This window comes from Uloborus diversus, chromosome 9 (assembly GCF_026930045.1).
Source record: "Uloborus diversus isolate 005 chromosome 9, Udiv.v.3.1, whole genome shotgun sequence".
Taxonomy (NCBI): Eukaryota; Metazoa; Arthropoda; class Arachnida; order Araneae; family Uloboridae; genus Uloborus; species Uloborus diversus.
This window is the reverse complement of record NC_072739.1, coordinates 64624734-64639288: the sequence shown is the minus strand read 5'-3', so window position 1 is coordinate 64639288 and position 14555 is coordinate 64624734. Positions and strand designations below refer to the sequence as shown.

The 14555-nt window shown below is 32.7% G+C and overlaps 1 protein-coding gene across 2 annotated transcripts in view; it reads right to left on the bottom strand.

Annotated features, from left to right (window-relative positions):
* Nucleotides 1-12600, bottom strand: part of LOC129229250 (uncharacterized) — a 32740-nt gene extending 20140 nt beyond the window's left edge. For both annotated transcript variants that reach the window (XM_054863515.1, XM_054863516.1), the window contains exon 1: nucleotides 12421-12600. In XM_054863515.1, the coding sequence (XP_054719490.1) occupies nucleotides 12421-12542 (122 nt within the window). In that variant the 5' untranslated portion in view covers nucleotides 12543-12600. The remainder of the gene's footprint in view (nucleotides 1-12420) is intronic.
* Nucleotides 12601-14555: the final 1955 nt, after the last annotated feature.

Here is a 14555-nt window from a genome sequence, read left to right as displayed (position 1 = left end):
CTTACAACACGCTCTCCTAACAATAGCTAGGGTACAATGTTTATACATTAGTTTTTATCTTCTATAAATCTCTCTTTGATGGGATAGAATGCATTTAGCTACTAATGTGAAGATTAGCTTCATATGAGGTTTTTTGCCTGTGGTACTATTATTTGTGTCTTTATATCTAATTAAGGTGCAGGTATTGCTTTCAGACTTTTAAAATATGCACAATAGTTATTCGAACTATTTAAAATCTTTAATGGACTAAATAAGTTTATTTCATTAGTAGACAAAACCTAATACTTATTTTAAATCATTAAAGTCGTAACTTTTTTGGGAAAGCAACAATGGGCTACTTTTTATAAAGACAATTTCATGACACAATTTCATAGTGTTCAGACAAGGGTGCCCATTCCTCTAAAACAGTGATTTCTTACCCACCTCCAGCATAAAATGAATCTTCGCAAAAACAAAGAAAAAGACCCTCTAAAGCCAAGACTCCCCACTAAGACCTAGGTTAGCCCTCCCCATCCATTCCCACTTCTTCCAGTTCTCAATCTATTACTGTGCATGAGTGTTTCTTGTTACTGTGCATTTGGAAATTACACTAATAGAAATTCAGATCACAAAATCTTTCCTAAAGTAATCAGCACATAACAGTAGAAAGTAATAGTAGAAAAGAATTCAAAATTATCCAACATTCGAAACATTGGGTGAACAACACAAATGGTTCAAATGAAGACCATAAGTTACTACCTGCATATATCATACATGTGTACCGGCTATTGAAAGCTCTCTTCAAAAAAAAGCTTTGCTGTATTTCACCAGCTCATAAATAATTGCAAAATCCTAGTTACAAAATAGATTTTTAATCAGAAATAAAATAAGTAAATTAAATGCATACAAGGAAGTAGTGAGAACCAAAGGGGTGTACAGGGTTTATACTCTATTTGGATGAAAAAATTCCATGACTTTTCCAAGACTTTTTCATGACTTCAATGAAAATTTTCATGACCTCGTTACACGAAGAGAATAGCACTATTAAATCTCAAACTTGGTCATATTTGGAAATGAGCATTAAGCAAAACGTCTATATGAATGCCACAGCCTCATTGAAGCACTTACTCGTAATGGAAAAAATATAAGTGCACACTTAAAAAACTAAACTATTCTTATTCGTCTTCATCATATAAATTTAAGTAAAGTAAAAATTCAGTGAAGCGAATATGATGATGCTTAAATGTCTGATTTTTTTTTTAAACAGGCAGAATGATATTGAATGGGACAAAGGTTGAATGTGTCATCACTAAGTTTCAATAAATTTGCTTCAAAAGTTACCTTCTAGTGTCAACAGTGTCTTTAATCATCCAAGTAACTTGACAGTATTTTGGTTCTTTGAAGTAAAGCCACATAGTTTAGTTCATTATGTTTCTAAACCAGATCTTTTTTGAAAAAACCATTCAGTAATGAATCAATCTTCTAATTCAAAAGTATATTTGTTTTGTTTACAAATTTGCATATTTTCAAATGCATATAAATTAATAGGTTCAGAATTTCCAGAACACGTTTAATTCCCGACATTGAATGTAGCAGTGGGTCGCATGGATTAATTTTGCGTGCCGTATATTGGGCAGTACTGTTTTAGAGCATTAGAATTCCTCCTTTCTGTATTCTATCGCCTGACTTAGGATCTTTATTTTCTAAAACATTCAGCAAATTAAGATAAACTCTGATAAATTTAATAATAAAGTCCTTACGAGCGATGGAATCGAATTCGCATGCAATTGAATTGCTTTTTTTTTGAGTGGGCGTGGCAAAACTAAGAACGTGAAATTTTGCTACTACAGAATTTGAAACATAAGAAGTGTTGAAAATAACAGAAAATTCAAAATAAGTGATGTCCAGGCAGTAAAATCACATCGCAAAAAATGGCAAGCGGCTGTGACAGAAGTGGATGCAATGAGATTTCAAAATTCAGATTTGATTTTAGGATCGTTCAATTTTCCACTTTTAATAGCTTTTATGTGCTATACTGTTAAATCACTCAAGATTTCTAATGCTCCTTTAGCTACTGTTCCTTTCTCTTTGTCCAAGAAATTTTTCCATGACTTGAAATAAATTTCCATGACTTTCAATGAAAATGTCAATTTTCCATGACTTTTCCAGGTCTGAAATTCTGTTATATTTTTTCCATGACTTTCCAGGATTTCCATGACCCGTACGAACCCTGGGTGTAAGTCGCCATCTTCAAGTTTTGATTAAAACATGTTTAAAATTCTAGTCCTAGGTAGACTTTTATTGAAAAGTTCTTTTAAATCATCCTAGCACATACTTGAACTATCTCTTGTCCCACAACAGAGGAAAGAGTCACCTAAGATTTGTACTGGTTCCCACTGAATTTTTAATTGTAATACTTGCATCCCTTTGCTTCTCCCCGCTGCATATAAAAGAAAACTTAATTTCTGATTATTTATTTTAACATTAAATAAAAAGATTTATTCTGTTGAGGATCGCCTCAAAGTAATTTTACACGAGGAACTCTGCAGTTTATGCAACCAATATGCATCATAGCTCACAAGATGAATATATACATATCATACGAAGCGGAAAATATTTCACTCAACTGGAACTGATATGTAAATAATAATAAAAATTCATTCACTTCAGTAAAGAAATGGTTCTATTGGATATAAACTAAACACAGAATCATAAATATAATTAACTTAATACAGTAAAATCTGTGTAAGTTGACCACTTGCGGTGCACTATTTTAGTGGTCAACTTATAGAGGTTGAATTACATGGTATAGATTTAATTCTGTGCCTGAAATTAGTGGTCAACTTAGAGAGAAGTCAACTTTAAAGATTTTACTGTATTGACAATTTTTTTATGTATAATTTCATAACTGTGAGATGACAAAAAGCATTGTGGTGACTATAAATAAACATTCGTACACTACATAAACAGATTCATTTTGTTGAGCAGCAACTTAAAGTGATTGTATGCGAGGAACTCAAGAGTTTATGCAGTCAATATGCATGATGAATATATAGGGTGTTCCGTTTTAACCTGCAAGACCTTTATTTTCGCAACCGTTAGTCCTAGATGTATACATCCAAATTGCAAAAATGTTCACAATCGGATGCAGGGTTAAGATATTGAACGTTTGAAGTGAAAATAAAAATAAATAAAAAAATACAAAACTGAACTTTTTATACAGGCCCCAGGTCCCCTAACTTACATTCAGGGAAATAATCTCCATTGAAAAAAAAATTACAACAAAAAAAGTTTGAAATTAGTGTGACCAGTATTCACCAAGATATGAAAAGCAGTGTTTTGTGACTTAGACCACTTTTCACTCGCTGTGAATAACACCTTTTGGGGGAAAATATAGCAGTTAACAAGTGTTTAAAATGATATGTGTGCATAGACTGGTTTTTCAAATTGTTTGAGGTTTTGTAGTGTGTTTTTGCATATCACAACATAACATTTGCATTTATTTTTGAAAGCAATAAAAATATAAAGACCTTGTTTTTTTTATTTGACCACCCATTATTCTTCTAAAAAGGCGATAAGTTCCGATCTCATCTTGTGTATGGTCCCTTAAAACTTTGAAATGGAATATCTCCTTGAATTTTGATCGCACAAATGTCAAGTTTTTTGTATCAGTAATAGTCTTCAATGGAGATTATTAATCTAAATATTAGTTAGGGGACCTGGAGCACGTATAAAAAGTTAATTTCTTGATTTTTTGTCTTTATTTTATTTTTACTTCAAACTTTCAGTGTCTTAACTCTGCATCAGATTTTGAACATTTTGCAATTGGAGGTATACATCTAGGATGGTTGCAAAAATAAAGGTCTTGTAGGTTAAAATGGAACACCCTGTATACGTATCGTACAAAGCGGAAAATGTTTCACTCAACTGGAATTGATAAGTAAATAATAATCGAAATTTATTCACTTCAGTAAAGAAATGGTTCATTAGCTAAGAACTAAATACAGTATCATTAATATAATTAACATATTATTGACATGTTTTAACATCCAATTTGATAACTGTCAGATAACGATAGGTGTTGCAAATAAACATTCGCACACTACATAAACAGATTCATTTTGTTGAGCAGCATCTCAAAGTGATTGTACATGAGGAACTCAGCAGTTTATGCAGACAATATGCATCATAGCTCACAAAATGAATATATGGGTCATTCTCCAGAAAACGTAACTTTTGAACACATATATTTTTCAATTTCGAAACCTTTTGTTGAGCAATCACAGTTGCTTATTGTTCTCATTTGACTGTCTCTGATGTCTGTGCCTTTTTCAACACCCACCACCCTCTGCAGGCGCGGCTCCCCCGGTCCTGAGCAATCCACTTATCCTGGTCGGCGGCTTCCATGTCCTACACACACGAACGCTCATACACATACAAACACACACCTTTACACACATACACTATGCACATGCCAACGTGCATACAAACAGGCCTACGCACACATACACAACTATACACACGTAGCCACCCAAAAGGAGTCACAGACTTGAAGGGACAGGAACTGTTTCTAGAAACAAGTGAATAGGGTAGTAAACAATGAGCAGGGTCCTGTCACAACTCGTGATTGCGAAAAACATAATTTGAATTCAAAATTTCAGGATTCAAATCAATTTTTTTTCTTATTGTTTTTTTTCTCTTCTTTTTTTTCATTCTTATATGAAAGTGTTACCTGCTAGAAGTAACCATAAAAATAGCCTAGCTAAGTTCCAATTATTTTACTCATAAATAAAAAGTAATAAAAATATTGTCTTGTTCTCGGAAATAAAAAAAAAAGAAAAAAACTTTTAATATTTAAAAATTGAGGCCAATTTAATATCAAAGTAGTAATTTTGACTATTGTGCAAACAATCAGCTATTTTAATGATTAGTGGGACTATAATATTAAGTTATCTTAATTAAAGTACGACTTAATTAGTAGTTCCAAATGTATGTTAAAAAATAGTACTTAATAAATTTGAGGATATACTGGCAATTTATAATTTTGGTAGAATGCCTATTATTGATGTATTTCCCCTAAATCATTTACTTACACTTCAGAAATAACTACATTGGTATATTCCATTTTGAATACCATGCCTTGCCTTCAATCTTTGAGTTGAACTGAACCATTGCTTCGGTCACTCGTCTGGTCAGTGCTAATTCCGTATTAGCTACCAGTTTGTTTGGCACTCTCGACTCCTTTAAGAGGTTTTTCACCTCCAGCTCAGTCACTCCTATGCCGGGCTGATGAGTGCTAATAAGCACGAAACTGCAGTCCTTGGCTGGAATTGACTGAGCTGGCAGTGTATTTCATGTATTTCTGCCTTAGCCCTTGCTATGGGCGGTAACTTACTGAATGTACCTGCCTTGCCTTCAATACTCGAGGTGAACCGAACCATTGCTTCGGTCACTTGTCTGGTCAGTGGAAATTCTGTATTAGCTACAAGTTTGTTTGGCACTCTTGGCTTCCTTAAGAGGTTTTCCATCTCCAGCTCAGTCACTCCTATGCCGGGTTGACGAGTGCTAATTAGCATGAAACTGCAATCCTTGGCTGGAATTGACCGATATGGTGGTGTATTTCATGTATTTCTGCCTTAGCCCTGGCTATGGGCGATAACTTGCTGAAAATTAAGGAGTTTACTTTCAAAATGGATTTTATCCACTTTTGGATTTTTTTTTCTTTTTTTCCCATTTTCAGAATCTCTAATATGAGCCCTATCAACCCATGATTTTCTTTCTTCTTGAATTAGTTTATATCTACTGTTCAAAAATGAGTAAACATTAGTTTTTCCACCTAAATGGTGCACATCCATCCCCTTATTTCTCGCCAGGTCTTTTACAGCAAAGTGGAACTTATCCCTTATTGCCCGGTACTCACTCATTCATTTTCATATAAAAAAAAGCACCATATCCAAATTTGAATTTGCCACTTCTAACTCAGTTTTTAAAACATGGTTAAAAAGTAACTATAATAATGTTGAAAATTTTACTCACATCAGATGAATTGCCCTACTCCATAGATTACAACTATATATAACTTTTATGTTTTGATTAAATAGTTAATAAAATACAAGCTTTCAAAAATGCAACATTTAGCATTTATGAGAATGCTGTTCAATTTGACCAATTTTCAATCTCATGTAACTTTTAAAACTCTAAAGATTTAGCCAAAATATTTTAGATATTTTTATATAGGCATGAAAGGAACCTGTATACCAAATTTCATAAAAATCTGTTACCATGTGGTCACCATTTTTTTGTGAATTTTGGTCATTTTGTATGGAATGACCCAGATATATTTTTGATGAAATTAAAAATCATAGTTAAATGAATTGTTCCTTAATGTTTTACAGTAAAAGGTGTACTGTAAACAGGGTTGGCCGGATTGGACCCAATTGGGTTGGACCCAATGGGTTTTTTTTGAAAAAAAACCATTTAAAAAAACCCATTATTTAACCCACTTTTGGGTTTTTTAAAATTTTCTGAGAAGTTTTTAAAAAAATTAATTAATTTAAATACTTTTACAATTCAAACTTCTATTTTATTTGTTCTTCGCCACAGACAATGGACATAAAAAATGAATTTTGAACTTTAATAGTATTTCTTAACTCTTAACGGCATTAAAAAAATACTTCAAAGGTTTTAAATAAATATACTTAACTTTTTTCTTTAACCGGTGAAATAAATAACTCAAATTATCTTGACTAAGTCCTGTCACCTCTGATTTTATTAATATTTGTAGATTGTACATAGGAAACTACTCTAGCTAAAAGGCTTTCATGTGAATTATTTTCTGCAACCCAACACGTCACAAATCTCGAATTAACAAGTTATATTTTTTTTTAGAAATTAACAGGTTTTACAAATGGTCAGACAGAAAACAGAATAGGATGTACAGTATTGTCATTATCTTACGAAAAAGTTTAATATTTCTTACCCTGTACACAGAAATAGAAAAACAGGCAACATAAAATTCAAAGAAATGTCTTGATTAAGCTGGAATTCAGTAAATAGGGATTTAAACTACTTGAGGTTCTACAGAAGTTTTGCATAACAAAATGAAATATGATAAAGTAAAATGCAAAATAAATAAAAAAATAAATAAATAAAAATGTAATTAAAAACGGACAATAGATTTTATTACTCAAGAAGTAACTTTGCCTTACAGGGTTCATACTCTATTTGGATGAAAAAATTCCATGACTTTTCCAAGACTGTTTCATGACTTCAATGAAAATTTTCATGACCTCGTTACACGAAGAGAATAGCACTATTTAATCTCAAACTTGGTAATATTTGGAAATGAACATTAGCAAAACGTCTATATGAATGCCACAGCCTCATAGAAGCACTTACTCGTAATGGAAAAAATATAAGTGCACAATTAAAAAACTAAACTATTCTTATTTGTCTTCATCATATAAATTTAAGTAAAGTAAAAATGCAGTGAAGCGAATATGATGATGCTTAAAAGTCTGATATTTTATAAAAACAGGCAGAATGATATTGAATGGGACAAAGGTTGAATGAGTCATCACTACGTTTCAATAAATTTGCTTCAAAAGTTACCTTTTAGTGTCAACAGTGCCTTTAATCATCCACTTTACTTGACAGTATTTTGGTTCTTTGAAGTAAAGCCACATAGTTTTGTTCTTTATGTTTCTAAACCAGATCCTTTTTGAAAAAACCATTCAGTAATTAATCAATCTTCTGATTCAAAAGTATATTTGTTTTGTTTATAAATTTGCATAATTTCAAATGCATATAAATTAATAGGTTCAGAAATTCCAAAACACGTTTAATTCCCGACATTGAAGTGGGTCGCATGGATTAGTTTTGCGTGCCGTATGTTGGGCATTACTGTCTTAGAGCATTAGATTTCCTCTTTTTCTGTATTCTATCGCCTGATTTAAGATCTTTATTTTCTAAAACATTCAACAAACTAAGATAAACTCTGATAAATTTAATAATAAAGTCCTTACGAGTGATGGAATCGAACTCGCATGCAATTGAATTGCTCTTTTTTGAGTGGGCGTGGCAAAACTAAAAACGTGAAATTTTGCTACTACAGAATATGAAACATAAGAAGTGTTGAAAATAACAGAAAATTCAAAATTTCAAAATAAATGATGTCCAAGCAGTAAAATCACACCGCAAAAAATGGCAAGCGGCTGCGACAAAAGTGGATGCAATGAGATTTCAAAATTCAGATTGATTTTTGGATCGTTCAATTTTCCACTTTTAATAGCTTTTATTTTCTATACTGTTAAATCACTCAAGATTTCTAATGTTCCTTTAGCTACTGTTCCTTTCCCTTTGTCCAGGTAAATTTTTTCATGACTTGAAATAAATTTCCATGACTTTCAATGAGAATTTCAATTTTCCATGACTTTTCCAGGTCTGAAATTTTGTTATTTTTTTTCCATGACTTTCCAGGATTTCCATGACCCGTACGAACCCTGGCCTTAACTGTTGGTAATCATGGAAACTAAAAAATCTGAAACTTCACAATTCTTGGGTTTTGTCGTCTTTCATACTTTTCTTCAGAAAACGTTGAATTTTAACTAGTTTTCCAGCTTTTTTTACCCCAAGACTATTTTTGCGCTTTGTCCATATACTTACACTACAATATGCTACAAGTACCCTACATTTTCACTAAAAAAATACAAAAAAACCCACATTTCTTTTAAAAAACCCACTTTTAGTTGGGTTTTTTTTGGGTTTTATTTTAAAAAACCCAAAAAACCCTGGGTCCATGGGCTTTTTTTAAAAAAACCCGGGTTTTTGCCAACCCTGACTGTAAAGGCATTTTACTGCAAAAGTTTACACTTTTTGAAGAATGACCCATATACATAGCATACAAAGCACAAAATGTTTCATTCAACTGGAATTGATAAGTAAATAATGATCAAAATTCATTCACCTCAGAAAAGAAACATTTTATTGGATATGAATTAAATGCAGAATCATAAATATGATTCACTTATTATTGACTTTTTTTTTACATACAATTTAAGAACTGTGAGATAATGAATAGTGTTGCGGTGACTATAAATAAACATTCGTACACTACAAGTAACAGGTACAGGTTACAACAGGTTAATGTTTTCCCTTGGAAAGAATGCATTGATATATTTTAAAATTACTTTTGTTAATTTTCTTTATATTTTGGAGGCATAATGGAACGTTAGTTAAATATACTTTGGATAATTAATGTAGTACAGCATTAAAAATTTAAAAAACTTTAAATCATAAGAAAGCAGTTGCATTAAAAATATAAGTGTAAAAGATTTCGTAAAAATTGTCGTAATGTTCCACACGTGTTCTCTAATAATAATAATAGTAAGAAGAAGAATCCCTTCCCCAGATTTTTTCAATTTTGGATGATTTGATTTAGATGCCAAACATCCAGTTAAACATCTGAAAAATATCCTGTAAAAATTATCAAAATACTTAGGGTACCGTAAAGGTTGGTTACTTTGGCCCTAGAGTCCTTCTTTGGTACAAATGGATAAAAAAATATAACATCCTTTGTCAACCTTCAGGGCGCAATTTTTTCAACGTATTTTGACAGATTCCACTAGAAAGCATCCCCAAGCACTCAATTATGTATGGCAAGCAGTTCTGGGTCATTTTCCCTAAACAGAGCAATTTGGACAGGGCAAGGAATGGCATTCACTGTGCCAGGGGAATGACACTTAGAGGAAATAATGCGTTTTACTGACGATATTATAATTTATGTGGGAAAAGGAAACACTACTTATATGAAATTGAAAAAGATCCAATGTCGTGGTGTCCAAAAAGTAGTTATTGTGGTTATTTGTTTCCCTTACATTTTACAGGGGAAGGACGACAGGGGAATGACAAAAATTAAAGTTAACTTATATATTGTCATAACTGCAAACAACAAATATCAATGTCACTTAAAGTAAGGGGGGAAACTCTATACAAACAAGAGTCAATCATTCATTGAGCGATTATTACAAAATTAAATGAATTATCAAAGACAGGGTAATGACAGTCATTAAAAATACTTATCAAGATTTAACTTGATATCACCCGAATATACTCTACACCGTATATTTATTCAAAAAGAACTAATTAAGATTATTTCTATGATGAGACCAGAATTCAAAGATTAAATTATGAGTTAATACAACTATTACCAGGTGTGAGAAACATTCATTCCATTCCTCGACAGGGGAGTGACAAAAAATCAAAGGACATTTTTTACTTTTTTTTTTTTAAATAATGCAAACCTTGAAGAATTTTTTTTTTCTATTTTACAACATTGCATAACACTTCTTAAGAGGTTAAACAACATTTTCTGTACAAATATGCATGGCTTCCTGAATCTTTAGAGTTGATTTTGCTTTAAGGTGGAGGTAGGGACACACAGGGGAATGACATTTATCATGTCAAAAAATTATTTAAATGTATAATAATAATAGAGTGTTTGTTTTAACTTATTTTACAAACATAAAAACATGTTGTTAAAGCATTCTAGCGTCAGTTTTATTTTTATACTAGTTAGTTTGTTATTTTTGGAGCAAGGACAAGAATTTAACAGTTTAGAGAAAATGCCCCTTCTATAGCTCTGCTCAAGAAGCAACACTAGTGGTTCTGCATTCCTTGTGCTAATATGTGCTTTCATAACCTTCAAAATTCTCCATATAGAAGCAGCTCTACATCATCTAAGAGTTTTTTTCAGTACCTAATTTTGTGCATAATGCCATAGTATACTGCCGTGTGCAGGTAAATGGCAGTATCTGCAGAAATGAGTTTTCGAGATATTTGAAGAAACGCGTTTTTGATTCAATACTAACAATAAGGAAATGTTGGTATTAAACGTCTTTTTCGAGGCTTTTTTCGGCGGAAACCAAATAAGCGAGCTTGTACAATAAAGCTCACGTACGATAGATGACAAAAATGCAAAAAATTGAAAAATGAAAATTTTGCAGTTACTGCCCTTACCTGCACACGGAAGTTTAGCTGTACTTCAGATTTGTGTTAATTTTTTTTTTTAAACAAAAAAAAAAAAAACCTAACCTTAGGTTAAGAAATATGTTGTCATTGTAATGACAACATAACTCTTAACCTAAAAGTTACAACCTACTTTGGCCACAGCATAAAAACTTGAACAAATCCACCAGGGAGATTTGGAAAAGTACGGAATAGCATCAATTACCACTCATATGATCTCAAAATCAGCCTTAGCAAAATTTTGTATAGTTTTTTTTCTCTTTCATGTCTTTAGTGCCGCTAAAAACCCTATGGCTCCTAGTTTTTTTCCCCCTATGACCCCCCCCCCCTTTTCAGTCCCAATCGCCGCTTCTGGTCAGGGAGATTTGGAAAAGCAAAGAATAGTTAAAATTAAGACTCTAAACAGGAAAAACATGAGAATAAAACCCAGAATTCTGGGCAAAACGGATAGAGAGATTGCAGACTCAATTCATCAGGGATCAGTTACATGGCTTTCATTGTGGAAGATGAAAAGGAATTCAAAGTTGCAAGAGGTTCAGAAAAAGGTTTACCATATTGCATATACATATTACAAATATTGTTAAATTTGTTGGAAAGTTTATGGAATTTTATTATTGTAGAATGGAATGAGCTCAAGACAGCAAAATGTAACACACCAAAAAGTTTTGGAAGTGATCGAAAATTTTGGATCTTTTGTTTAAAGATTGGTGTGGTCTTAATAAAACCATTCAACCTTCAAAACTGATGAAAAGATGACTGTTCCCCATCGGTAATTTATGTGACAATAACTAGGTATGCGCACATATATTTAAAAAAAAAATAAATAAAAATAATTTTCATTAAAACAACTATGTGCAACTGAAACTTCTTTTACATGTATTTTTCATTCAAATAGTTTTTCGTATTAACACACTTCTTCCTTCGACTCTAGTTAGTTCTACAGTGATTTTAAACAGAAAAAACCACTTTGGGCCAAAGTAACTCAAAGCAAAGGTAACACTGATCCAAATAAAAAACACTAATAAAGGGTAAAAATACTTGGAAATAAACTGATCACTATTCAAAAATTAAATAAAGGGGCCTTTAGATGTGTAAAACAAGTTTCCACAGCTTGGAAATATGAATAGTTATAAAATTATTGTGAGAAAAGAATAAGAAAAGTTTATAATCTGGGCCAAAGTAGCCCGCATTTAAGGTATAAATGTAATTTTAAAAATTGAATATTTGTTTCAGTAAGATAAATAAATACCTTTGTGCTGAACAGTAAAGTAAGACAAACAACGTTAGAAGAAGCACAAATTTGTGCTTCTTCTAATGTTGTTTTGTCTTACTTTATTTGTTTCAGTCTTTTAAAAATGCTCAAAATTTATATTACTTTAACCAATACAAAAAGAAGTGTATATACAATATGCTTACCTTTGAGAGTCCGCAGACTTTTGTGTTTTCAGCAAGGCTTCTCTCCTGCGACGCTGTCTCTGGCTTTTCGACAGCTTGTTTCGTTTTCTAGCTCTGTATTTGTGTTGGCTCGGCTTCCCCATTATGATATGGATTTACGGATAGCACAAATAAAATTTTCAACTTAATAATGCTCACGCCAAAAAAAGCCACAGCAAAGAAATAAAATCCTAAGTGTATGAATGTGGAAATACATATAAATTTCCTTATGTAGACAAGTTAATTTCTTTGATGAGTTGACAAAAAATAAATAATAATAAAACTATGAAGTTCTCAAAGGAGCCCGTGTTTTCCATAACCGTATTAACAGAATACTACTGTGAACTGTATTAACAGAAGAAAATTATGAAGTTCCTTAAGGAGCCTGCGTTTTCCATTAAGTGCGTAAAACATATCAACTTATTTACTCATTCGTACAGAGATGCTATTTTTCTTTTAAAAATTAAAGTTCACCTCTCGTGAATATTTTAAGGGACATTTACTTTTTAGACCCAAATTCTCGCATTTGTCATTTTCATGTCGCTGCAATCGTAGCTTTGCTCAGGAAGCAATCCCATTAACTGAAAGAAAGGCTCCACGAGGTCTGTACCAGCACACAGGCCAGTGGCAAACGACAACCGATCAAAGGAAGCTGTTCAAATTGATTACATTGGAGGCGATCCCGATAAAAACAGAAAAGGGTCCCAGTCCCATTCGTATTGGAGACTGGCCGGCGCCGTATGTAAATCATGATCTCGACTTCCAAGGTCAACTCGCAGCAGAGGAGGGTGTGGAGGGAAAAAACATTCCGGCCGTCGATGGGGGGAGGGGGGGTAATAAGCGTATGCATTGCATTGGGGCTCGTAAGATATTAAGGGACCCGCAAAGCGTACCTAAGAGAACAAAAATGGAAAAAGACAAAACATTTCCTTTTTGGGTGTGTGTTTTTTTTTTTTTTATCTTGAAAATTTGAAGTGAGAAATTCACTTGTCCTTATGTCCTCTATCGACGCCATCAACTGAAAATTAATATATGGTGAATTCCAGTGTTAACCAGAAGGATAATTTTTACAAAAAAATCGATGCATTTCTGCCTGTGAGCTTATTAAAATACATATTTTTCAAAAACTGATGCATAGACTTTTATACACATCATGGTTAGTTGCTGAAAAAGCCGAAGCCAAGAATTTTTTGCTAGTAATTTTTTTTTTGCCCTAGTTGCATATGTAACCAGTCTCATCTCTGCAATACTGTATTCCTTTAAAATTTGATAAATATAATAATTTAAGCAAAATTTCGGGAAAGTTTTCAGACTTGCAGAATTTATATTTTTTATAAATTACAAAATTAATTTTGGGTGAGCGCCCCCCCCCCCAAAAAGGGTCTCTCCTGGGGTCAACCACTCCTCCCCCCCCCTCCCGTAGTGACGTTTCCCATATGTAACATTTTTTATGATATCATTTAATTTCTTTATTCTAAGGTATATAAAGAAAATAAAGTAAAGCATCAACACTTTTATTATGTTTTTATTGGAATATTTTGTTAGTTTTGATTACGCTATCCAAGTTTTCTTTTGACTGTTAACGAATTTTTAGTGCTGGAATTAAAAAAAAATTTTAATTAAACCGCCGCTACTCCTCAAAATGTGATTCAAATTTATTACTCTCCCCGTCACGATCGTGGATTGTATAAATGAGCCGGTAAATTTGATAAATACTGATCACATTTACCAAGTGTCTTGGTGATTGTGAATAATCACCGATAATTACAAACAATCACCAATTTATCACATTTCCCATAACAAAATACAGAAAGAGATTGACCACAATATTTTGAATGTTCGAACGAACTGCTTTAAAAAACGCTAAAAAAACAAGAGCAAACCGGGTTTTTTGTTTGCATCTGCCTGAAGCATCCCCAAACTAGTGTGGTGATGCCTGAAGGGAGAGGGGTTCGGTTCGTGACAGCTATTATCCCCTAATTAGTTCCCACTGAGTGAAAGCCGTTAAAAGTTTCAAATGAGTGACCAATATCCCCCCCCTGGGGGATAGTGAATGAAATTCAGCGCCCTCTATACTTTAAAGAGGGCATAAATAGGTACATTGGATTTTTAAGGAC